General features: G+C 39.7%; 1 protein-coding gene across 1 annotated transcript in view; it reads left to right on the forward strand.

Annotated features, from left to right (window-relative positions):
- LOC124547545 (esterase E4-like) overlaps positions 1-27,128 on the forward strand; it is a 244,047-nt gene that overhangs the window by 137,933 nt on the left and 78,986 nt on the right. Inside the window, exons 7-9 of the mRNA XM_047125113.1 lie at positions 17,328-17,502; positions 25,897-26,072; positions 26,168-26,315. Coding sequence (XP_046981069.1) covers positions 17,328-17,502; positions 25,897-26,072; positions 26,168-26,315 — 499 coding nt within the window. The remainder of the gene's footprint in view (positions 1-17,327; positions 17,503-25,896; positions 26,073-26,167; positions 26,316-27,128) is intronic.

A 27,128-nucleotide genomic window follows, 5' to 3' on the forward strand; every position in this document is an offset into this window, starting at 1 on the left:
CTGATGTTTGTAAAACAGTGCATTTGTATGCTGGTTGATGATGGCTGATGGCATGCAAGTACAGATCGGTGTGGTTGAGTTTTCCATAGATGTTGTGGTGAGGCATCCATTTAGTTTGTGGTGGATGAGAACAAATCAAGGAAGGGCAATGCATCATCTTTTTCTTCTTCCATTCTATGTTACCACTGTGAAACTCTGCATTCTTACATTACATACCTCTAGGGGAGGAAACCAGGCACAGCATTAAATGTCTGGGGAATTAGCACGTCGAGAAGGCTAATTTAATGAGTTTGCTAGCATTCCTAATGAGCTGTCATGATGAGAAGACTATTTCAAAATTTGCTATGGTATCCCTTCATATCAACAACTCTGCCTCCAGGATGATACTTTGTCATGCCAGCTTTGCACTACTATAAGTGCACACACAGGACACACAGCACCAGGCAGCAGCTGGATTTGCTCTTATGGCCTTGCATCTGCAACTGTAAAGAACACTCACAGCCATGGATTGGGAATGGCTCGAAGCAACTATGGTTTCCCAACAGTCATGACAGAAACAAGCTACAGAGAGGCAGGAAGGAAAGTTCAGGTGCCTTTTGCAACAACAAGTTGGTGCGGTCCACAGATACTCAGATAGCACCGTCATCAACATGATGGCTAGTGATATAGACATGGGTGCAATGTTGGCACTTAATAAAGGACTTAATTTGGCACCTTTGCCACAAGACATTCCTATCTGTGATATAATAAGTGGTGTCAAGCAGGCAGTCCACAAGCTCCCAAGTGAAACAGCAGATAAAAGCAAAGTTACTAGCCATGACTAGGGCTGAGTGCAATGGCCTGTGAGCACTGTGCAATGAAGAGAGCATTGTGGTCCTTCCTGCTGACAAGGGGAAGGCAGCCGTAATTATGGAACACATGGACTATGATATGAAGATCTGCATGCTAGTGGAGGAAGATGCTTATCAGAAGCTCCCACATGACCCATCATCAAGAATAAGAAGAAAGACATCTGAATTTCTCAAGACACTGAGGTCAAGAATCTTCTCCCACAGGCGCCTAGACCACCTACTGCTTATGGTCTACCGAAGATCCACAAGGAAGGGACATCATTCTGCCTCATTGAATCCCCAATTGGTTCATCAGCATACAAGCTAGCAAAGTACATGGCTAGTCTCCTTGCTCCACATGTGGGACACTGCGAGCAACATATTAAAAATTCAGCAGACTTATCATTCGAATTAACCATCTTCAACTTAGTGAGGGTGGCATTACAGTCAGTTTTGTTGTATTGGCACTGTTTACAAATGTGCCTGTCAAAGACTGTTTTGACCTAGTATCCCAGCTCTTTGTAGGTGAAGTGGTCGAGCTGTTTAGACACACTCTGATGTCTTCTTATTTTCTGTACAATGGCCAGTATTACCGTCAGATGGATGGCATTGCAATGGGTAATCCATTAAGCCCACCTGTTGCAAACCTCTTCATGGAGAATTTTGAGGATATTGCCTTCAACATGGTGCCCCTGAAGCCTAGTTGTTTCTTTCAATAAGTTGATGACACATTTGTCACTTGGCCCCATGGACAAGACAAACTTGACAGGTTCTTGGAACACCTCAACAGTAACATCTGGTTTACCAGTGAGTAAGAAAAAGACAATGCATTGTCCTTCCTTAACATTCTCATCTGCTGCAAATGAAATGGATGCCTTGGCCATAGCATGTATAGAAAACTGACCCACGCCAATCTATACTTGCACGCCATCAGCCATTATAACCTTGTAGAGAAGTGCACTGTTGTGCAAACATTGGTGCAGCATGCAAGAAACATATCAGATGCTGATGACTTGCCTCATGAGCTGAGCCACCTATGCAAGGTCTTCAGGAACAATGGTTGTAACGTCTGTCAAATAAATGAACAGATTTCATGCAAAAGTCACAACAAGACCACTGTTGAGGAGCAGGAAAAGAAACTTGCTGTCTTGCTGTTCTGTGTTTCCATGTTGGGAAAGATAAGCTGCCTGCTGAAATGTCACAAGATCAAATCGATCTTCAGGCCTCAGACAAAAATCCATTAATTACTGAGACCACTTGAAGATGCAGCAGGTGGAGTCTACAAGATAATTTGCGAGTGTGGCCAGTCTTATGATGTTGGACGAACAATATGCACTGTGGAAGAATGCAGGATGGAGCATGAGAAGTTTTATCATCAATGCTACACTGAGATATCTCCTTTAGCTGAGCATGCATCAGGAAATGGACACCAGATAAAATTTGACAAAATATCCATCATGGCTCACACAAATGGCTTCTGGAATTGTGCAGTTAAAGAGGCCATTTAAATAAAACACCCTAAATAGAGATGGCCTGTAGCTCAGCAAGGTGTGGTATCCAGCCATCATGCAGTGAAGCAGGCACTTTGAATGCCGAGTCAACATATGCCCATATATGGAGATGCTGCAGGTGTCATTGGTGTCATAGATGACAGCTAGCGTACATAAGGTGTGTACCAGCAGCCCAGTGGCACTCCTACCAACTGACAATGGCTAAGGAGTACTTGGATGAAAGCTCATGCAATTTTAATTATTTGACATGGTTGGAAACCCGAGAACTTTTTATTCTCCCCAATGACCGTTCTTTTTTTGTGACTTATGATCATGCAAATGAGTCCAACATGACACTATTCAAAAACTTCTCCATCACCATACAATGATCCATAGGTGGTTTTGAAATGCCACAACAAAAGTTTGATATCAATATCATTTGCTCTTCTGTCGCTATGTCCATCGACAGAATCAAGCCAGACTTCATCCCAGCTAACACAAAGATGCTACATCTAATTCCAAGGCCACTGGATACACCTAGTCCTTCACTGCTATCACCTTTAAGTCACAACTCATTTTCAGCACTGTGCAAGTGTCAACCCCAAATATTGTTGACACTTGGGAGGGGGGGGGGGTGGAGGGGGGGGGGGGGGAGCGATGTGGAGAGTGAATCATCTGCTAGGTATCACATGTGTGATGTATGCAGTGTGCAATGTCAACTCTCTAATTCTTCATGCTACCTCTGAGCTAAAAACAAAGCATAGTTATAGATACTGTTAGCAATCTTATGATTACTCATTACAATGAACTGTTACATTATGTGTTTAAATAAATTGCATTTTCACAAAACAAATTTATGTGGATATCAATGGGCACTGGTATGAATAAGATCCAAAACATTTAGCATAAACAGTTAGATGTGTGAAAACTTTGTTGTCAGTGGAGTCCTCATAAACTGAAATCCACTCAAAACCATTGGAAAGGCATCAAGGCATAACTTTAGATTTCCTTTGGAATATCCTTACCTTTGATGAATCTTGAATTCCTTGTTATTCCATCACAACAACCCATTATCACATGTAGCAAAATTAACGTCTCAGTACCTGTGTGCCTTAGAGCTCAGCACCACGGACCCTCTACCATACATTGCTGACATAGTATCTTGTGATTTCATTTTGATTCCAAAAATTAAAGATAAAATGTATGGAAGCACTTTTTCATCATCAGACAAAGCCATGAAACATTATGAAAACCTGGTTTTTGAAGTGCCTCAGGAAGAATGGCATCATTGTTGTAAGGAATGGTTTCACAAGATGTAAAAGATCTATTGATGTTAAAGGGGAAATTTTTGATAAACAACAAAATCTTTCAAATTTTTCAAAAAGTATTCCTCATTTCATTTTCTAAAGACTTTCACGGTGTCACCCTCATATGCTCTAGATTTATGAGTTAACTGTACTTTCTGGTAGCCACATACCACTTGTAAAACATAGTCATGAACTTTTTGCAATACCTCATCAATACTAATTGGTGTATCGCTTTCCCTTTTATCTAACCATGTTTCCCTTTTTTTATTATTTCATTCTACTCTGACAACTTCATACATTTTACCTGCTTGTAACTTAGCCAACTCAGTTCTATACATCTTAATTCCCCTGAATGTTCTTCATCTGTAATCTTCCTCCTATGACTGTTTCATGTAGTACACAATTATTGAATAAATGTACACAATGGTGTAGTATTTACTTCTCACTCTGTTCACACTTATTAACACTAAATTCAGTTTCAACGATCAGCTTTCTCGTGTATATTGTACCAATCTGGGGATAGGAGGCTACAGTGAGAGATGTGCTGAGGTCAGGTCAAGATGAGGAGATTGATGGAACACTACCTCAGGTAGCTGAGATTACCAAATTTGAGGGTAGGTGATCGTCTGATGCCCGAAGGTGTTAGTAAAACAATATTACAATATTAAACATTTATTGTTGACAAAATACAGGATGCAGTGTGGGAACTTCCTTATTTGGAACGCACAGCTCACAATGGCTGTTACTTATTCTTGTGTGGGTTTCAGTGCAGTCAAAAATGCGAGACTTAACCTTTTTTTTTCTTTTTTTAAGTTGTGATCATGCAGTGGGCAAGAGAGGAGTGTGCACTCACCTTTGCCTACTTTTCAAATGGACTTATGGTCATCAGAACTCAGTGTGCATTCAGGAAACAGTTCAACATTGCACCTGCAGGTCATGTTCCTGTTGGAGAATCAATTCTTATGTGGGTAGACACCTTTATGGATACTGGAAGTGTACAGAAAAAGAAACCAGGACTTTCAAGAACCACCAGAACACCTGAAAACATCGATAGTGTAAGGATGCTAATTTTGAATTCCCCCAATCAATCTGCATGGAAACACGCAGCTGCCCTTGCAGTTTCTAACATCCCAATGAGACAAATTCTTCATGAAGAGTTGAAATTTCATCCATATAAACTGTCAGTGGTGCACACACTTCATCCACATGATTTTGTTTCATGAAAACATGCATGTGAAGCCTTGATCCATGAGCTGCCTCATGATGTCTTAGTGTTCTTTGGTGACGAGCCACATTTTCATTTGTCTGGTTGTGTGAATAAACAAGATATGCAGTATTAGAGTGGCATGAACCCCCGAGAACTTCATGAGCAGCCCCTGCATACAGAACGTGTGACTGTTTGGTGTGCACTATCTAAAGTTGGCATTATTGGCCCATGGTTTTTCAAAGAGAATGATTATTGTTCCATGGTTTTTCAAAGAGAATGATAAGGCAATGATGGGCACTTCTGAGCATTGTATTCAGGTGTTGGAACAGTTTTTTTCTTCCAGAACTTGAAGAAATGGATGTGGGTGATGTTTGGTTTCAACAAGATGGCACCACAGCTCACACGGCATGAACATCGATGATCATATTGCACGAACACTTCCCCAATCGTCTCACCTCTTTGAGATGCGATCTCCAGTGGCCAGCATGCTCACCAGATTTAGCGCCATGTGACTTTTTCTTATGGGGCCATCTCAAATCCTTTATGTATACCAATCATCCACAGACCCTGGCTAAGCTATGGAACAATATTTGTGTTGCTATTGCCAACATCAACAGAGACATGTTGGAAAAAATGGACCGAAACTTCCGATTTTGATTCTCCAAATGCATTGAGTAGAACAGAGGCCACCTTCAAGATATCATTTTCAAAACTTAATGGAACAAAACTTTAGATGTTACTCCTTGTAAAGAAAAAAAGAATTCAATTGATGTCTCTAATACTTCCTGATTTATGATATTTTTAAATAAGGAAGTTCCTGCACTGCACCCTGTAAAACAGTTGATTCTTCAATGTGCAGGCAGCCAGTGTACACTGGAGCGAAAACTGTAGTCCTCACACAGTGAATGCTGATCCAGTGCCGCCCACAGCCCCAGTGGCAGTGGCACTGTCAGAGTCAGCACATCAGAAGCAATGTTGTCACAATCACATTGTCCGGCAATGTTAGCATGTGACCCAATCTGTGATGCTCAAGGAAGACAGCATCTTCTGAGAGAAGGTAACAAGGGCTCCTATGACTGTCACAGACTGCATGCAGGGAAGACATCCATGAGCTCAGTTCAGAGTACATGAAGCCATGCAGAAAAGTGCCATGGCCTCCTGTTAAGAGAGAGAGAGAGAGAGAGAGAGAGAGAGAGAGAGAGAGAGAGAGAGAGAGAGAGAGACTGACAGCATCAGTGTTTGCCACAGGAACAAAGGTGAGCAGCAGCAGTTGCTCTCACACACAATAGTGGATGATGATCTGGCAGTAAGCCCTGCTGATTAGGATGCCAGAGTGCCTGCTGGATAATAGCAGTCACAGGATCACATTAGTCTTGACTCAACAGTTTGTACTTCAGCTCACAAACAGGACTGGTTGCTCCATAGGAGATCGAAGCTGACTAGACAAGTAGAAGGTCACTGACATAAGGCCTTCCCTCTTGGCTGGACTGCTGCACCATAATTGGACTCCACAAAAACAGTGGTAATAATTACACAAGTCGAACTTGTGTGCTCTGCTAGAGTGAAGCAGCAGTGATATCATTTGTTCTGGTTTTACCATTTGGTCATCTTCCATGGTTGCTTCAGGATTTCACAACTATTCCTGTCAGACATTCTTTTCTCCTGTGTCAGTAACTGAACAATTACTCTTGTGTCTGATTTAAACTTTCTTGCTGCAATTTGTGCCATCACCATTATGGTAGCCATCACTCTTGAGTGCTCAGACCATTCAGGGCGTTGCAGTAGCTTCTGTGTTTACTGCTATTCTATTAGTGTTTCTCTCTCGCTGACTCTCTTCCTGGCCATTGATGTATCTTTCTGTGCCTCTGGCATTGCCAGGAAATAACTTTGAAATTTTTCTGGCTGTGCCAAGTATACTATTCTGCTGTGCAACATTCCCTGCAGCCTTTAAGATGTCTGTCTTGGGTTTCCCTGAGATTCCTCAAAAACAATCTTGACAAATATGCTCAGAATACTTGTACCATACAGTTTGACCATGTGGTTCCTCAGTTAAGGTTTTAACTGGAAATATTACTTTCTTAAACTCATTCCAGGAAAGTCAAATTCTTACAAGGACACAGTTTGTCTAAATTACTTTTTACACACCAATACAATCCTTTTTTTTCTCATAACTGTACTATAATTCACAATCTCATGTACTTTTCCTATTTCTTTATTTTGTGTTCCATAGATCCAGAAAGCGAGTAAATTGCAAGGACACAGAATATATCAAATTGTACATAGTTCAATAATAACTTACACAAATACAATAAAGGATACAATGTAAATAAGATATCAAATAAAGAGCATATATCCAATTTACAGAAAATTTTATACTATAGAACAATCAGTAATACATACAGGAAGCAAAGTGAAGCTAAATAATACAAAACATAAATAAATGAATACCAAAAGCCAAATTAATGTATCTCTATGATAGTGTTCAAAATAAAATTAATTAAAAGTATTTCCAAAAAAAACTGTTAAGTTTAGTGGTGCTATTCATTTTCTTACATAAATTCACTGACCATGTAAAAGGATTTCTCCATTAGGTGCTCTTTCAGAATTTGTTTGAATTTCAGCAAGTGGCTATGAAAAATTTTTGTATGTGGTGAGAGTGCATTGTTGTGACCAGGCAACACGGCTTTCATCTGTCACACAACTGCGGGTTCTTTGATTGCTCAGTGAGGTGGAACATCAAACTAGAACACATGAGATATTAGTTTACTATATTACACACGTGAATAAAATATTTACTTACCTATGATGCACTTTTTGGCACAGGACTAGTGGATAATTTACAACTGTCATGAGCTAGCAAAGCATCACTTGAAGCACTAATTATCAAACTGTTCCTTGAGGTGCAATGTCCAACATTTAAATGAACAACTCCATCAGATGCTGTAACTATTATATTGGTCCTATACTGTGATCCTGACTCTTTCAGATGAAGTCATGCAGTGGGGAGAGCTCTTGCTAGCCTGACACCATATTGACCTTAACATAAGAACTGATAGGGGAAGCATGGTCTCCAGGAGCACCTCCCATATGTCATTGCAAATTACAGTGAGTTCTCGCTAATGTGTGTGGTATCAATTCTCATTGCCTACTTTGATGTGGCATTGTGATCTCTGGATGATACCACGTGCATTAAACAGCTTGGAGAACTAGGCTCCTTTTTGAACCAAATTGTTGTTGTTGTGGTCCTCAGTCCAGAGACTGGTTTGATGCAGCTCTCCATACTGCTTTATCCTGTGCAAGCTTCTCCATCTCCCAGTACCTACTGCAACCTACATCCTTCTGATTCTGCTTAATGTATTCATCTCTTGGTCTTCCTCTACGATTTTTACCCTTCACACTGCCCTCCAGTACTAAATTGGTGATCCCTTAGTGCCTCAGGACATGTCCTACCAACCGACCCCTTCTTCTAGTCAAGTTGTGCCACAAATTTCTCTTCTCCCCAATTCTGGTCAGTACCTCCTCATTAGTTATGTGATCTACCCATCTAATCTTCAGCAGTTTTCTGTAGCAGCACATTTTGAAAGCTTCTATTCTCTTCTTGTCTAAACTATTTATTGTCCGTGTTTCACTTCCATACATGGCTACACTCCATACAAATACTTTCAGAAATGACTTCCTGACACTTAAATCTATACTCGATGTTAACAAACTTGTGTTCTTCAGAAATGCTTTCCTTGCCATTGCCAGTCTACATTTTATATCCTCCCTACTTCGACCATCATCAGTTATTTTGCTTCCTAAATAGCAAAACCAATTTACTACTTTAAGTCTCTAATTTCCTAATCTAATTCCCTCAGCATCACCCAATTTAATTCGACTACTTTCCACTATCCTCATTTTGCTTTTGTTGATGTTCATCTTATATCCTCCTTTCAAGACACTGTCCATTCCATTCAACTGCTACATCTACATCTACATTTATACTCTGCAAGCCACCCAACGGTGTATGGCGGAGGGCACTTTATGTGCCTCTGTCATTACTTCCTTTTCCTGTTCCAGTCACGTATGGTTCACGGGAAGAACGACTGCCGAAAGCCTCCGTATGTGCTCGAATCTCTCTAATTTTACATTTGTGATCTCCTCGGGAGGTATAAGTAGGGGGGACCAATATATTCGATATCTCATCCAGAAACACACCCACTCGAAACCTGGGCAGCAAGCTACACCGCGATACAGAGCACCTCTCTTGCAGAGTCTGCCACTTGAGTTTGCTAAACATCTCCGTAATGCTATCACACTTACCAAATAACCCTGTGACGAAACGCACCACTCTTCCTTGGATCTTCTCTATCTCCTCCATCAACCTGATCTGGTACGGATACCACACTGATGAGCAATACTCAAGTATAGGTCAAACGAGTGTTTTGTAGGTCACCTCCTTTGTTGATGGACTACATTTTCTAAGGACTCTCCCAATGAATCTCAACCTGTTACCCGCCTTACCAACAATTAATTTTATATGATCATTCCACTTCAAATCATTCCGCATGCGTACTCCCAGATATTTTACAGAAGTAACTGCTACCAGTGTTTGTTCCACTATCATATAATCATACAATAAAGGATCCTTCTTTCAACATTGTAAAAAGCTTTCTCTAAGTCTACATATGCTAGAAACGTAGGTTTGCCTTTCCTTGATCTGTCTTCTAAGATAAGTTGTAGGGTCAGTATAGCCTCACATGCTCTTCCAGGTCCTTTGCTGTCTCTGACAGAATTACAATATCATCGGTGAACCTCTAAGTTTTTATTTCTTCTCTGTGGATTTTAATTCCTACTCCGAATTTTTCTTTTGTTTCCTTTACTGCTTGCTCAATATACAGATTGAATAGCATCGGGAATAAGCTACAACCCTGTCTCACTCCCTTCCCAACCACTGCTTCCCTCTCATGCCTCTCGACTCTTATAACTGCCAACTGGTTTCTGTACAAATTGTAAAGAACACCTCTCTCCTTGTATTGTACCCCTGCCTGCCACCTTAAGAATTTGAAAGAGTGTACTCCAGTCAACATTGTAAAAAGCTTTCTCTAAGTCTACATATGCTAGAAACGTAGGTTTGCCTTTCCTTAATCTGTCTTCTAAGATAAGTTGTAGGGTCAGCATTGCCTCACATATTCCAGCATCTCTATGGAATCCAAACTGATATTCCCCGAGGTCAGCTTCTACCAGTTTTTCTGTTTGTCTGTAAAGAATTTGAGTTAGTATTTTACAGCCGTGACTTATTAAACTGATAGTTCGGTAATTTTCGCATCTGTCAACACCTCCTTTCTTTGGGGTTGGAATTATTATTAGTCTTCTTGAAGTCTGAGGGTATTTCACCTGTCTCATACATCTTGCTCACCAGATGGTAGAGTTTTGTCAGGGCTGGCTCTCCCAAGGCTATCAGTAGTTCTAATGGAATGTTGTCTACTGCCGGGACATATTTTTGACTTAGGTCTTTCAGTGCTCTGTCAAACTCTTCATGCAGTATCATATCTCCCATTTCATCTTCATCTACATCCTCTTCCATTTGCATAATATTGTCCTTAAGTACATCGCCCTTGTATAGATCCTCTATATACTCCTTCCACCTTTCTGTTTTCCCTTATTTGCCTTTTACTGGGTTTCCAACTGAGCTCTTGATATTCTTACAAGTGGTTCTCTTTTCTCCAAAGGTCTCTTTAATTTTCCTGTAGGCAGTAGCTATTGTACCCCTAGTTATATATGCCTCTACATCCTTACATTTGTCCTCTAACCATCCCTTCTTAGCCATTTTGCATTTCCTGTCAATCTGGTTTTTGAGACTTTTGTATTCCTTTCTTCCTCCTTCATTTACTGCATTTTTATATTTTCTCCTTTCATCAATTAAATTCAATATATCTTCTGTTACCCAAAGATTTCTACCAGCCCTCATCTTTTTACCTACTTGATCCTCTGCTACCTTCACTATTTCATCTCCCAAAGCTACTCATTCTTCCTCTACTGTATTTCTTTCCCCATTCTTGTGAATCGATCTGTAATGCTCTGCCTGAAACTCTCTACAACCTCTGGTTCTGTCAGTTTACCCAGGTCCCACCTCCTTAAATTCTTACCTTGTTGCAGTTTCTTCAGTTTTAGTCTACAGTTCGTAACCAATAGATTGTGGTCAAGGTCTACATCTGCCCCTGGAAATGCCTTACAATTTAAAACCTGGTTCATAAATCTCTGTCTTACCATTATATAATCTATCTGAAACCTTTCAGTATCTCCAGGGCTCTTCCATGTATACAACCTTCTTTCATGGTTCTTGAACCAAGTGTTAGCTATGATTGCATTATGCTGTGCAAAATTCTATCAGGCAGCTTCCTCTTTCGTTCCTTACCCTCATTCCATATTCACCTGCTACATTACCTTCTCTTCCTTTTCCTACTATCAAATTCCAGTCACCCATGACTATTAAATTTTCATCTCCTCTCATTATCTGAATAATTTCTTTTATCTCATTGCATCAATCTCTTCGTCATCTGCAGAGCTAGTTGGCAAATAAACTTGTACTACTGTGGTAGACGTGGGCTTCGTATCTATCTTGGCCACAATAATATTTTCACTATGCTGTTTGTAGTAGCTTACCCGCATTCTTATTTTTTTATTCATTACTAAACCTACTCCTGCATTACCCCTATTTGATTTTGTATTCATAACCCTGTATTCACCTGACCAGGAGTCTTGTTCCTCGTGCCACTGAACTTCACTAATTCCCACTATATCTAACTCTAACTTATCCATTTCCCTTTTTAAATTTTCTAATCTACCTACCTGATTAAAGGATCTGACATTCCACTCTCTGATCCATAGAAAGCCAGTTTTCTTTCTCCTGATAACAATATCCTCCTGAGTAGTACCCGCCTGGAGATCCGAATGGGCTCTATTTTACCTCTGGAATATTTTACCCAAGAGGACGCCATCATCATTTAAGCATACAGTAAAGCTGCATGACCTTGGGAAAAATTACAGCTGTAGTTTCCCCCTGCTTTTAGCCATTCGCAGTAACAGCACAGCAAGGCCGTTTTGCTTAGTGTTATAAGGCCAGATCACTCAATCATCCAGACTGTTGCCCCTGCAACTACTGAAAAGGCTGCTGCTCCTCTTCAGGAACCACACATTTGTCTGGCCTCTCAATGGGTACCCCTCCATTGTGGTTGCACCTATGGTACGGCTATCTGTATTGCTGAGGCACGCAAGCCTCCCCACCAACGGCAGGGTCCATGTTTCATTGAGGGGGGGGGGTTAACCAGATCAAGACTTCTAAATTCAATGTGCAGACTGTTTTTGGTTCTTGAGGTGTAGTTATGATATTCACTGTTTTGTTTGTATAGAGTAAATATATACCACGAGTAGGTGGCAAGGATCACCGTCTTTTGAAACAAGTACCTCCAAGAGTGTCTGTGATGGACACCACTCATTATTCTGATAGCAATGAATTATTTTTTTTTTTTTTTTTTTTTTTTTTTTATTTTTTTTTTTGCAAGAGGTTGGTTCCTCCAGAATATAATAGCATACAACATTAAGGAATGAAAGTAACCAAAGAAGAAAGTCTTAGTGGTATCTGTTTCAGCAATTGAAGGGATAAACTGCAGTGCAAATTTTACTGAACCAAGTCTTTTAAAGACATGAATAATGCATGTTGACCAATTATATTTGCTGTCTATATATTCATCCAGGAATTTTGTATTCTCAGATTTTTGTGTTATTTTATTTCTACACTTTATGTTAATTTCTCCAAGATTTCCTTGTGGTGTTTACCTCATGTAATGGGATTTATCTTAAGAGAGACCATTTGAAGAAAAACAGTTTAAAATTGCAATGAAAACTTTATCTCCAGTTTGTTCAAGATTGTTATCTGAAAATTTATCAATGAGAATTGAAGTACCATCTAAAGAAGTATGTGTTTACTCTTTGTATCAGAACAAAGAGGAAGTCATTAATGAAAATAAGAAACACTGACAGATCTAAAACACAGTCTTCTGGCGCATTGCAGATTAAGGTGCCCCACACAAATGAGGCAGTTCCTCTGGATCAGCCATTCAGCATTACATTCTGCTTTTGGTCCTTTATATATGACTGAAGCCGCAAACAAACAGTATCACCTAAACCATAATACTCCACCGTTTTGTTACTGAACAAGTAATTCGTTACTCTAGTTCTGTCATAACCATTCTAACTCCTATTAATAAACCATTCTGGTGGTATGAGGTACACATGTTTGTCTTTCGTACATGATAGGTTCAGGCAACACTAACTATAACCATGAGCTGTGGCACTTACATGTGAGTACAGTTTGGCATTCCTCCTCAAGATATCGTTTTTCTGCTCTGCAGTGATTTGTCCCTTTTGTGATGCTATCAATTTGTCTATGGAGCATAGGATGTCTGGTTTTAAGGTCTCATTTAGGAAGATTAGGTTCTGGGTTTGCAACACATCTAGTGGCTTCTCCAGCCAATACAACGTTGGTTGTGTCAGATTGAGACAGTCGTTCTAGTGACCTTACCTGGGAGACAATGTTGTACCCACTATATCACTAGTCATACCATTGATTAGCATACCGCTACCTCATAATTCCATACTTGTCATACCTCTCATCTTCTCTTGCTCATAACAATTTATGATCATGATTTCCAGAGTGAATACTGAGGAAATCCAGTACACACCCACTTTCTGAAAATAAGGATGTGGAAACTATACTTTCCTCAGACATTCAGGTGCTTCTGTCTTACCTCGAAACAGTTGTACTTCACATGCCTGGACACTAGTCTGAATCTTTCTAGTTGGGCAGACAATAAGACTTTACCTTTGCCAACCTGCAACTCCTCCTTTGACATTATCATGTAAGTTTCTTTTTACTCTGACACCAACAGTACTTCTTGTGTTTTTACCTGCATCCCTGTTCCCATAGCTTTTCACTTCATGGGATAAGGATGTACCATAAAGTATTGATTGGGTGCATTCACACTAACCATTTGAAGTCAGACCAGCATGAGTAATCCAACCCCACCTGCCTTAATTTCAACCATTTACATGTGGTAGAATAGTAAAAAAGTTTTCCCCATATATTCCTGACATTGTAAGTCTGGCGATGATGTGCAATATATGATAACTGAAGGAAATGTCACAAGCAAAGATCACTAAAAAAGCATATTACTGGATGATGTGATTCAACAGAACTATACTGTCATTATTGGATCTTACACTTTAAAAATTTTTACAATGTATTGCCCATCAGCATTGCAAGTTACTTCACACTACATATGCAATGCCCACCAACATGAAGATCACTAGACATTGGCATGTAAAATATAAAAGTATTATGTACAAACATAACTATATTGCACTGATTACAAGTGTTCATGTTCACCATCAACTGGAAACTGACAGAGAAGTCTCTGTTAGTTACCAGCTTGTGGTGAACAAGAACGCTTGTAATTGGTACAATATCTGTATGTAGTACTTTTTGACAACATTATGACAAGGATAGACTGCTACCACCATATAGTGGAGATGTTAAGCCACAGACACGACAAAAAGGCTTCTAAACAAGTAAGCTTTTGATCAAAAGGACTTCTTCTGAATTAGACAGACACACACACACACACACACACACACACACACACACACACACACACACAAAAAATCATGCGCACCCACACATTCACACAAATGCAACTCATGCACACACGTGACCACCACTGTCTCGGCAGTCAGAGAGAGTGGTCGTGTGTGTGAGTTGCATTTGCAATTTGCATAGAATGTGTGTTTGTGTGTGTGTGTGTGTGTGTGTGTGTGTTTGTGTGTGTGAGTATGTTGTCTAATTCAGAAGCAGGTCTTTTGGCAGAAAGCTTACTTGTTTACCAGTCCTTTTTTTTTACTCAACATCTCCGAATACGGTGAATAGCAATATACCATTTTCATAATATTGTCATTATTCCATCTCAGATTGTCCATAATACTTTTATATTTCACATGCTGATGTGTAATGATCTTTGTGGGAGTGGGAGGTGCATATGAAATGTGAAGTGATTTGAAATGCTGATGGGCAGTACATTGTAAAAATTTTTAAAGCATAAGATCCGATAATGACATTATAATTTTGTCGAATCCCATCATCAAATAATATGCTATTATAGTGAAGTTTTATTCAGTTGTCATATGCTGCAGATCACTGCCAGACTGACAATGTCAGGAATATATGGAGAAAAGTTTTTTACTATTCTACCATATGTCACCGGTTGGAATTAGTACAGATGGGGTGAGATAACATGTGATGGTGATGGACAATACCACGTAAAATTTTAAAGCATAATATCCAATAATGACAGCAGAGATGTTTCAAAACCAATCATCCAGTATAACAATGGTTTAGCTATCTTGGGTCTTGAAGCTTTCTTTAGTTATCAAATGTTTGTCTGTTTGTTCTATTAGGTGCTGTAGTTCTGCTGTTGGGCTCTGTTATACTTTCAATAGTCTCACTAAAAACCAGTGATAACAACATGAGACTTAATTGCCTATGTATAGCACGAATACTGTTTCTTACACTGTGGCTACTGTAATTGTTGTGTCATGTAGGCTGTCTGCTAAAAGTGCAAGAATCTTGTTACAACTATTCTCCCCACAACCACATTTAATTCGTTTTATATTATATCCAAGTTGTATTCTTTACATGCCCTGCCAATTTCTCATACTACCCTAGTGTTATTCAGTACATTGTGTTCCAGATTCATCAGCTGTCATCATCTCCACAGTTTCCCTATTTGCATCCACTACTATTTTTACTTGTTCTAGTGTGTTGTTCAACTGATGAATATCCTCATTGTTTGATATGTCAAATACTGTACTTAGCAGTTAACTGCCTGCATCCAACCATCCTCGTTTGCTATGTATCAGTGTCTGTGGTGCCATTCTTCTACCTGCTGTAGCTGTTCCCTCACGCTTCTCATAAGAAAATTATAGTCCCTGATATTCCCCTTGCCCTTTTGTCAACAGAATTATCTATGCTCACTAGAACCAAACAATCGCCACTATTACCCGTGCACATTCTACATTGAGATATACAAAACAGTGTGTCTTATGTAGCTTGTCACTGCATTCCAATGGCTTTACAATACATAATACATGACCACAGTCTTTCTGCCAATGCCAGACTGTGAACAGCAGTCCATAATTGCAAACTGGGTTGTGGGAGTAAGGAGGAAGTTGGGGTGGGAAGGGTGAGGGATAGCACGATAGGGATGGGGGATGGTAAAGTGCTGCTTCTGGGAGCATACAGGGACAAGATGTAGAGGGGAGAGGGTAGGTCAGCTAGGTGCAGTCGGGAGTTTAGACACAGGGCACGAGGGGGGAGGGGGGGGGGGGGTCGGTAGAGGTTAAGTAAGAAGACTGTGGGTACGTTGGTAGAATAGAGGGCTGTGTAGTGCTGGAATGGGAAAAGGAAAAGGGAAGGGGGTAGATGGATAAAAGACAATGACTAATGGAGGTTGAGGCCAGGAGGGTTATGGTAACATAGGATATATTGTAGGGAGAGCTACCACCCATACAATGCAGAAAAGGTGGTGTTGGTGGGAAGGGTTTGTGAGGAACTGCTTTCTGATAAAAATGTTGGTGACATCTAATCAAATGTTATCAACATTTTGTTGTGATACAAATATTGGCCACTAGAGAAGTGTAATGTTCTAAACTTAAAGTCTTGTAAAAATATGGAAGGTTTCACTAATAATGTAGGGATAGAATATAATCAGTGATACCATATGTATATCTCTGACTCACTATTCACGGAGGTTCAGATCTGAACACATAAAATAAGTGAGGTTTGATTCAAGGTAATATACTGGAAAGTTGTGATTTGCCTGTGAAATACACTGTGTAAATACATTCATATATTGTGTACTGGAATCCTGCTGATGTGCATATTATCTGGAACTGGTTGGACATACAGGGAATGCCAACATATATGAAGTAGAGCAGTACAATTGACTTGTTTTGCTTTAATGGAGTGTAATATAAATGACGATCTAGGTGTTGCTAGAAGTACAACATCTAATGTCCTATGAATATATACTTACAAAATATAACAATGGATTTTTTGCGACATATTCTGTGAATATTCTGTCACAGACATAGTTACTCTGTGCATAAATGGAATAACACAAATACCTTAATGTTTGTACATTGGAAATTATCCACTGCCATGCAGCTTTCAATGATTTATAAAATATACTTATATATTTAAAGGATAGTAATTACTAGTTTCAGTTTACATCCTGATATCATCACAACTTTGTACTGCATTTTTCATACTATGTCTTTCATAGAATAACTCTATCTTACACCTTAAGGCCAAAATGTTCAAGTGTTGTATAAGCCATTATATCACATAATATGAATAAACTGTAACTACAGTTTAATGTCAACTTTCTTTGTCAAACAGGATTGGGCAATAGATCCAGTTCTTATATTCTATCCTGTTATTGAGCCTGATCTTCATGATAAATCAGAACGTTTTCTTCACTGGAGAATTGATGAACTCATGTTGTCTGGCCACTTCAGCCATGTCCCATTTCTGACTGGCTACACAAAAGATGAATTTTCATGGAGAGCTTTGTGTAAGTATTTGGAGAGCTTTAAAATTATTTAATAATTTCATTGTATCACATATTGTAGAGAACTGCTTAATCATATATACCTTATTGTTCAAAATATGGAAACTATAAATGTGCATTTGCTTTTCTTTGGGTCATGTTACTCTTACATAGAAACAAAGAAATAATCAATCTCAAATATTAGAGCATATAAAACAGTTTTTTTCTTGACGTAGAGGAACATAAATTCAAATCCTGAGCTAGAATGTTCAACAGGTTCTTTATGAGCCCAGTTAATGTTTCTTCTAAATCTTGAATGAAAATTGGAAACACTCTACTGAGTAAAAATGACAAATAACTATAAAATTTAATGCACCAACCCATGTCCTGATACCTTCATATTGTAATAGTTCTAAGTGAAACTGTGCCTTCCCCAGTCATATATATATTCCATGTACTATCTAGTTCATGATTAGTGGTTGAAGTGTATTACACCAAGAATCTCACTATTCTATGCCATACACCAAGATGCTTGTTATATAAAATTGATGAAGTCTGTTAATTATTTATTTATTAAGTTATCAACCATCTGACTTGATTAAAGACATTCTTCAACTCTTCCAGTCTCTTTATAATTGTTTCATCTCTCCATACTTAATACCACAAATATTCTAAAGAATCTGTTTACATTTTCTAATCCATGGGTCTACTAACTAAATTTTTTTCACTTCCACTGTACCTTCCACTTCCTTAGCGCATGACCCATCAACCTATTACTTTTTCTGGTGAAGGACTACCATAGGTGACTTTTATTGTTTCCTGTTATTAGAAGCTCTTCATCCACACTTTATCTGACCATTTAATTGCAAGTGCCCTACATTATGTGGCATTGTTACCAAATATGTCCTTTTTGTTCTGTGCTTTTCTGGTACTCATGCAGTTCACATTTCACACCCTTACAGTGCTGTGCTTCAAGTCTACATTTTCATGTAATTTTTCCTTAATTCTATGTCAATAACTGGCACCATCAAAATGTGTAGGTGGATTAGTGTTCGCAGAAAACCTAAAATCTGAGCAATTTCTAAGATGGCTGTTAATGCCTTCAGGAATCTCAGGCAAAAAATGCGAGAAGGAATATTTAATTTAGCCAAAAGAGAATTTCTAAGAACAAAATACTCAAGATTTACATGGAACACTCAGAATGCATGTTGCATTCCAAATATGGGAAGATGAGCAGCTGCCAGAGGGTTGGGCATTGGCACTAATGCATCCTCTTCACAAAAACATGAGATAAGTCAATGGTAGAAATTACACAGGAATATTGCTAGTACCAGTGAGCTATAAGATATTATTGAAGGCACTGCTGAAAAGAGTAGAAAAGGAAATAAATCTACAAACTGATGAATACAAGAGAGGTTTCAGGAATGGTAGATTGTGTATAGAGTAGATCTTAAACCTGAAACTGGTAGTCATGTATCAAAACCAGAAAAACAAGAATTTCATATTCACATTCATGGACTTCAATAATGCCTATGATTCTGTAGCTAGATTAACATTGTTCTATTTTTGAAGAGATGGATTTGGATGGAAAATCCAGTAATCTCATCATACAGATCTTAAGCAACATGATGTCCAATATCAAAAACAGAGCAACACTCTCAAATGCCTTTAAGATTTATAGTAAGGTGATTAGGTAATGACAATAAAAAATGAAAGGATAGGTGAAATGTGCATGAGATACAGGAGGAAAGAAATGCAGATAGACTGCCAGTGGCAGACAGAGTTATCTTGTCCAAATTATTAGAGTATTTGACTGATAAAAGTACTCATCTCTAGTTACAAACAATGGAAATGAAAAGGTTGCTAAGCATTTAAGATTTTGTACTAAAAAGTTCTTCTTCAGAAATAGGAAACACACAAACATTCACACAAGCACCTCCCACACAGACATGACCATTGTTTCTGGCTGCTGTGGCATAACTTTGAATTGCAGCTGCATCTGATGTGAGCAACAATCTAGGGTGGGTGGTAAAGAGGAGGCATGGGATGAGGAGGGAGAGCAATAGGGGGTAGGGGTGGGGGAAGATGTTGTGCTGCCAGTGAGAGCATGCAGCGATGTGGTGGGAAGATGATAGAGCTGCTAGGTGCAGAGTCAGGAGGCTGTACTGGGGAAGGGAAGGGGGGTTGGGAGCAAAAAAAGGAAGAAAAGTGGTGTTGGTAGGATGGATCCAGATGGAACAGACTGCAAAGCAGCCACTGAAATGGAGCACTTCGTGTTGGACAGTATGTTTAGCAACTGGATGGCCCACTTGCCTCCTGGCCACAGATTGGCAGGAGCCATTAAGTAACTCCCATTTACATAGCAGCATATTGGCTGCAGCTTAGTTTGTACATCACATGGCAACTTTCACAGATAGTTCTGCATCTGATGAGTCAGGAGAAGCCTGTGACAGGACTGGAGTAGGTGATAGTGGGAGGGTGTATGGGACAGACCTTGCATCTATTTCCACTGCAGGGATGCAACACATGACACTAAGGGATTGCGAGCAGGGGTGAAGTAGGGATGGAGAAGAATATTGCATAGAATTGGTGAATGGTGGAATACCACTTTGGGAGGGTTGGGGAGGATTGTGGATAGATATTCCTCATTTCAGCTCATGATGACAGATAGTGAAACCATGGCACAGAATGAGATTCAGTTTCACAAGTCCTGGGTATTACTGCGTCATGAGAGAAGTACTCCTTTGTGGCCATACAATGATTACGTGGCAGTTGGTAGGTGACTGGAGTGGCAAGGCACAGAAGATCTGTTTCTGAACAAGGTTGGGAAGGTAATTTCGGTCTGTGAAGGCCTCAGCAAGACCCTTGATATATTTGGTGAGGGACTGCTTGTCACAATGGATGCAATGATTACAGATGGCAAGGCTGTATGGAAGGAACTTCTTGGTATGGAATGGGTGGTAGCTGTTGAAGTAGGGGTATTATTGTTGGTTGGTAGGATTATGTGGATGGAGGTGCTGATGTAGCCATCCTTGACTTGGTGGGCAACATCGAAGGTAGCTCATTGGGTTGGTGAAGATCAGGTGAAGCAATTGGGGGAGAAGGTTTTGAGGATGTGGAGGAATATGGATAAGGTGTCCTCACCATCGGATGAGATCACTAGGATGTCATTGATAAATCTGAACCATTTGAGGGATTCGGGAGTCTGGGCAGTTAGGAAGAATTCGTCTAGATGGCCCATAAGTAGGTTGGCAAAGGACAATGCCATGCAGGTTTGTTTCAGGTGATACCTTCAAAGGAGAAGTAATTGTGGGTGAGGATATAGATGGTCATGGTGACCAGAAAGGAGGTTTGGGTTTGGAATCAGTTGGATTTAGGGAAAGGTAGTGTTCATAATGAGAAGATCATGGGTTCAAAATGGTTCAAATGGCTCTGAGCACTATGGGACTTAACATCTGTGGTCATCAGTCCCCTAGAACTTAGAACTACTGAAACCTAACTAACCTAAGGACATCACACACATCCATGCCCGAGGCAGGATTCGAACCTGCGACCGTAGCAGTCGCGCGGTTCCGGACTGAGCGCCTAGAGCCGCTAGACCACTGCGGCCGGCAAGATCATGGGTATTGGGGATGTTAGTGTAGAGGGACTTTTGAGAAGCAGTTGATGTAACAGTGTCGTCACCCCCCAAGCTGCCCCCCCCCCCCCCCCCATCCGCTCCCCCTCCGCCTGCAACTGGCAATTTATAGGTACAGGTTCAATTCCCGCTGCAACTATATTTTAATGCTCACAGTGTTAAACTATTAATTATAAAATTTAAATGAATTTAAACAGTTCAATTTACATACATAAAATCAATGTATTCTATTTAGTTATGATTACTACCACTGTAAGTCTAAAGGGTATAGGTCATAATAAAAAAACATGAGTATGCAATGAAATATAATATGATAGTGTTTTCTTTACATGATCTGCTAAAGAGGCCCTTTTTCCCAATAAATCTTTGGAGGAGAAAGTGAGAGTTAAAGGGTTAGGTTAATCTGCCCCAAATTTAAATCTAGCAACAGGAGATCATGGGATGGTGCTCACTGATTTGGCTCAAACTACGTGCATAGAAGCAGATAGACATCCATTTCAATCCCGCATCTCGTGGTCGTGCGGTAGCGTTCTCGCTTCCCACGCCCGGGTTCCCGGGTTCGATTCCCGGCGGGGTCAGGGATTTTCTCTGCCTCGTGATGGCTGGGTGTTGTGTGCTGTCCTTAGGTTAGTTAGGTTTAAGTAGTTCTAAGTTCTAGGGGACTTATGACCACAGCAGTTGAGTCCCATAGTGCTCAGAGCCATTTGAACCATTTTTTTGAACATCCATTTCAAGTTCCTAGAATATTTCGCCCAAGTGGACTGTAGGAAAAGGTAAAACACTCTCTAAGGATTTAAGTGCAGAGTATGAGGGACTTTTGAGCAGCAATCCATGTATCGGTGCCCCAGCCCAGTGGTCAAGAGCACCTGACGGGCGGTTCCTTTGGTTCAGGTTCGATTCCTGCTACAAATTTTTTTTTCTTTTTTTAAACTTTATTCCTTGTGATGTTAAACACTTAATTACAAAGTTTAAATATATTTAAACAGTTCAGTTCATATACATAAGATTAATGTACACAATTTAATTACTATTACTCCCTTTTTTAAAGGAGTGGGAAAACAATATATAAACACATTGTGAAACATTTATGACACGTCTGTAGCATCTATCAACATAGGAAAAAAACAAGTGTGAATTTCTCATTGGAAAAGGAGTAAAGCAGGGTGATCCTATATCCCTGAAGTTTTTTATAGCAGTTCTCGAGATGGCTATGTCCAAAATGATTTGGAACAACAGAGGAATAATGATAAATGGTAAAAGGCTCACCAACCTGAATTTGCTGATGATGTAGTGGTCCTAGTTAACAGTAAGATGGAAATGCAGCCCTCTATAAAAGACTTAACAGATCGTTTTCAGGAAGTTGGTCTTAAAATGAATCACTCCAAAACTAAGGTTATGCGTAATAAGTGGGTAGCTGAAGGACAAGTAACAATGAACAGCAACATCCTAAACAATTTTACAGAATACATTTATCTGGGGCAATTAATTGACACAAAAGGTGATTTGAAGCCTGAAATTTTTCGTCGAGTTAAACTGGGTTGGAGGGCTTATAGAAGGAATGCAACAGTTTTCAAATCTAACATGCCAGTCTATTTAAAGAAGACAGTTTTTGATCAGTATGTACTACTGGTTTTAATGTACAGGTGTGAAACTTGGACTTTAAATGAATTTTTCACAGTAAAAGGTATTATAGAATGGGTTAAGACTCTAAAATGGCAGTGGGCAGAAAGGATGGAAGATGGACAAAATCAGTTTTAGAATGGAGTCCCAGAGAAAAACAAAGACAACCAGGGAGACCACCTGATCGCTGGGATAAGGAACTCAGGAAGGTTGTGGGCTTCAGCTGGCAGAAGACAGCAGAGGACAGAGATGCATGGAAACACCTCTTAAAAATGTATTTAATAACTTAAAGAGGCTACATCTTGTATAGAGTGAATTAGCTGAACAATAAATAAATAAATAAATAAAATACCTTTTTAAGTTGAAAGGCTGTAGGTGGTGCTAATATAAGTGAGTGTATGAGGAAATTTAATATGAAAGTGTATGAAAAGAGTAGGATCTGCAGACGTGATTTTGCTTTCCATGTTGGTTATTTGGGAATACTGATGTGTTGGGTACAGGGCAAGTAAAAGAGCTAGGAGTATTAATGCATTAATAAAAAACTAGTGGAAATTATAAACATATAAACAACATACTCAATCTTAATGCATTAGGTACAGCTAATATTGCAACAATAATGAGTCACATCTGTCATGGTGAAATAGTGAACCACAATCTATTTATTTGTGTAATATTGTAGCAAATTAGTAAAATTTTGCACAAGGAACCACTGATTAGATTTAATAGGCTGAAGTTGTTGGTCTGTAAGAGCAGAGATTCTCTCTGTAAGGGCACAGGTGGCTGGCCATAAATGGGCTTACTTGGTTGTTGGATTTATGGACTTTAGGGAGCACATAGGAGGTAGGTGTGCTAGAAGTGGTGGAGGTCTGCAGAGAGATGACTCATGGTAGAGATCTGGGATGGGCCTAAGGATTTGAGGAAGAACTGGTGTCTGTCTGCATAAATGGCCACTGCCAAAGTGTGGCCAAGAGACAGCTGGACCACCCACTTGTTTAATGTGCTGCCAAACACAATGTGCTTCACTTCAAAGAAGCCTTCGCCATCTGAATCCTTCCTATCAACACCACCTTTTCTGAAATTTGCAGGTGGGAACTCTCCCAACAATACATCCTTTGTTCCCATAACCCATCTGGCCTAACTTTCACTAGTCTCTGTCCTCCACCTACCTATCCCCTACCCTGTTCCCGCAACACCACTACACATGCCTTCTATTCCACCAATACACCTACTAGTCTTTTCCCCTTCTCTACTTCTCTCCTCACTTTTCCCCCTTTTCTGCTCCCCCCCCCCTCCCCTCCCAGCATGGCTTCCTGACTCTGCACCTAGCAGCCATATCCTATCCCACCACATCCCTGGACACCCTCGCAGACAGTATAACATATCCCCCCAGCCACCCTCCCCACCCTACCTTACTATTTATCCCCTTTCCTGCCCCATACCTCTTCCTTGCCCCCACAACCTACCCCACATCGCTTCTTATATTAGACACAGTTGCAGTCCACAGTCAGTAAACAGCAACCAGAGACAGTGGTCATGTGTATCTGAGTGGTGCTTGTGTGAATGTGTTTTCTGTTTCTGAAGGAACACTGTTTTTGTCTGTCAGTTTAATGTTTAGCAGTACTTTCATTGTTCCTGTCTGTGATGCAGTGCCTTCTCTGTGTGCTGAGTAGCACTCTGTCATTTTCATAATATTGTTGTTATCTTATCTTTAGTGATAGGCATATAAAGCAGGATTAAAATATCTCCATTAGAAGAACACACTGAATGATGAACATCGGGACATTTCCTAGATGGAGGTCATTAGAAGCAGGGAGAATTCAGATGGTGAAGAGATTTCAGTTCCTAGGTGAATAGAGAAAGACTGGTCCACTAAAAAAAGAAGCTATGGCAGCAATTTTCTTCAAACATTTTTGGAGAATGGATCATGGAAGACTGACATAACAGATACTATAGTTTTATGTGAGTAGCAAAACAAAGTGAATTAGGTCCAAAAGATACATGGATCTGAAAGAATACAGGGCACAGAAAACAGAGAACTACAACAAGGTAAGCCGTGCAGGATTAGCCAAGCGGTCTAAGGCGCTGCAGTCACGGACTGAGTGGCTGATCCCAGCGGAGGTTCAAGTCCTCCCTCAGGCATGGGTGTGTGTGTTTGTCTTAGGATAATTTAGGTTAAGTAGTGTGTAAGCTTAGGGACTGATGATCTTAGCAGTTAAGTCCCATAAGATTACACACACACACACACACACACACACACACACACACACACACACACACACACACACACTCACACAACAAGGTAACATCTGAATTGAAAACTGAGGCCACCAGTGGATTGTAGAACAAAAATAGATCCAGGACAAATGTTGTAGGCAGAGGAATGAAGAGATTTGCAAAATAGGAGATTGAAAGAAGGACAAGGATAAATCTCAAAAGACAAGAAGCTAATTCAAACTGATGTGTCTGACAGATGTATTGTAAAGCAGAGGAAGAAATTGACTAGTACATGTCTTCAACTGTAGAAAATTTCCACCATATGTGTGACTCTGCCTACTTTCTAGAAAGTGGAATTATTAAGCTTTTTCTATTACTCTAACTTCTTAAAGTTTCAATGATCAGCAAGTTATAACTCAGATCTCTTCAAACTTCAACTTAGTGAGCCTTAATGTTCATATATTGCATCTCTTTTCAACTGTGAAGTTTTCTAATGATACCTAATGCTGACATCTATCATGAAAAAGCTTTGCTGTATCCTTCCACTACATTTTCCTCATATGAATGTTGACAAGTGAACTTATGTGCTTTTACGGTATCAACTATAGGTGACAACAATAAACCACTTATCATTTTTCAACTGCTTCATTTCTTTCTTTCTCCCTCCCCCCCCCCCCCCCCCCCCCCTCTCTCTCTCTCTCTCTCTCTCTCTCTCTCTCTCTCTCTCTCTCTCTCTCTCTCTCTCTCTCTCTCTCTCCCTCCCTCCCTGTCTCTTTTCCCTTTTCCACAGTATCACAATCTAGGGTGAGAAAGGTGTATATATACATGTATATATGTTCTTACTTAGTACTTTATGCCAATAAAAATTGATTTTGTCGTGAAGCATATATCTCTATGAGCTGAGTGTATGATAAATACTACAGTGTTTTTAATTGTGTATTTTGCAGCAATCATTAACAATACTTCATGGCGAACTGAAATGCAAGAAAACTTTACTTCTGTGGCTCCTTTAGCTTTCATGTACAAGAAAGAACACAATTCTGCATACAAAAGTCAAAACATACGGAATTTTTATCTTCATAACTTACCAATATCGGAATTTGTTCTTGAAGGTCTTGGAAATGTAAGTAGTTTTATTGACCACAATCATATATACATACAAACATCTTCAGTTAATTTTGACACAGATACTCATGAATAAAAATATGTATGTTTCAGATATATTCAGACTCAATAATCAACTTTGGTGTTGATAGGGCTGCACGTATAATAGCATCCACAAGTACTGAGCCAGTTTATTTCTACAGATTTTCTTATCCAGGGCAGTACAGTTTTGTGTACTACCCAGGAACTTCAGTACCATATGGTAAATAAATCAGTTACATAGTTTTTCCTTTGGTGTTATATTTATTGTTAATTAAGTAGTTCCATTGTTGAAATAGAGCAAATCTTTTTAACAATCCACAAAGGAGGGAAAGATACAGAACGCAGAATATTAACATTTTACATTGCTTCATTTTTATTCTGTGGTATCTTACAGTGGAGCTGTTTGGAAAGTAAAAAGATTTTACAGTTGTTATAGACAATTTGCATGATATGGAACATCTCTGTCCATGTACAACAGTGGTCATCATGAAGAAGTACCTTCAGTGCTGCACGATATATCAGTGCAAATGTTAACAAAGTAAAACATTTATTATGTGGTGCATGTGGGTAGGAATACTCATGCTGGAATAACTAAGGCACCAAGTGTAGATAATACATAATGTATTGCCAGTACTGCAATACAGAGAAGAGCCCATGCAACCAGCTATTGTTCAGAGTGAACTGCCTCAACCAAAAATATTCTTGTCGCACCACTCCCATCGCTGACTGAAAAGACTCACTTCCCTTTGTTATGATTATTGATGGTGGGGCCGACACAGGGAGTGTGAGCTACACAAGACCAGTCACACCATATCTGGATGATATTTAGAGTCTGTAATGTGACATGTGGCTATTGGTCTGCATTGGAGTAGAGGGGGGGGGGGGGGGGGGGGGTCTAGGCTGTGGAGGGCAGTCGAGTCATAGTTGTGGTTGTCCCAACCTTCGTTTGCATGCATGTAACCGAATGCTGTTTCTTAATGGCTGTGATGGTAGGACTGTGTAAGTGTGCAGTTTGACATCATGGGGAAGTTTG

The sequence above is a fragment of the Schistocerca americana genome, chromosome 1, assembly GCF_021461395.2.
Source record: "Schistocerca americana isolate TAMUIC-IGC-003095 chromosome 1, iqSchAmer2.1, whole genome shotgun sequence".
NCBI classification, from domain to species: domain Eukaryota; kingdom Metazoa; phylum Arthropoda; class Insecta; order Orthoptera; family Acrididae; genus Schistocerca; species Schistocerca americana.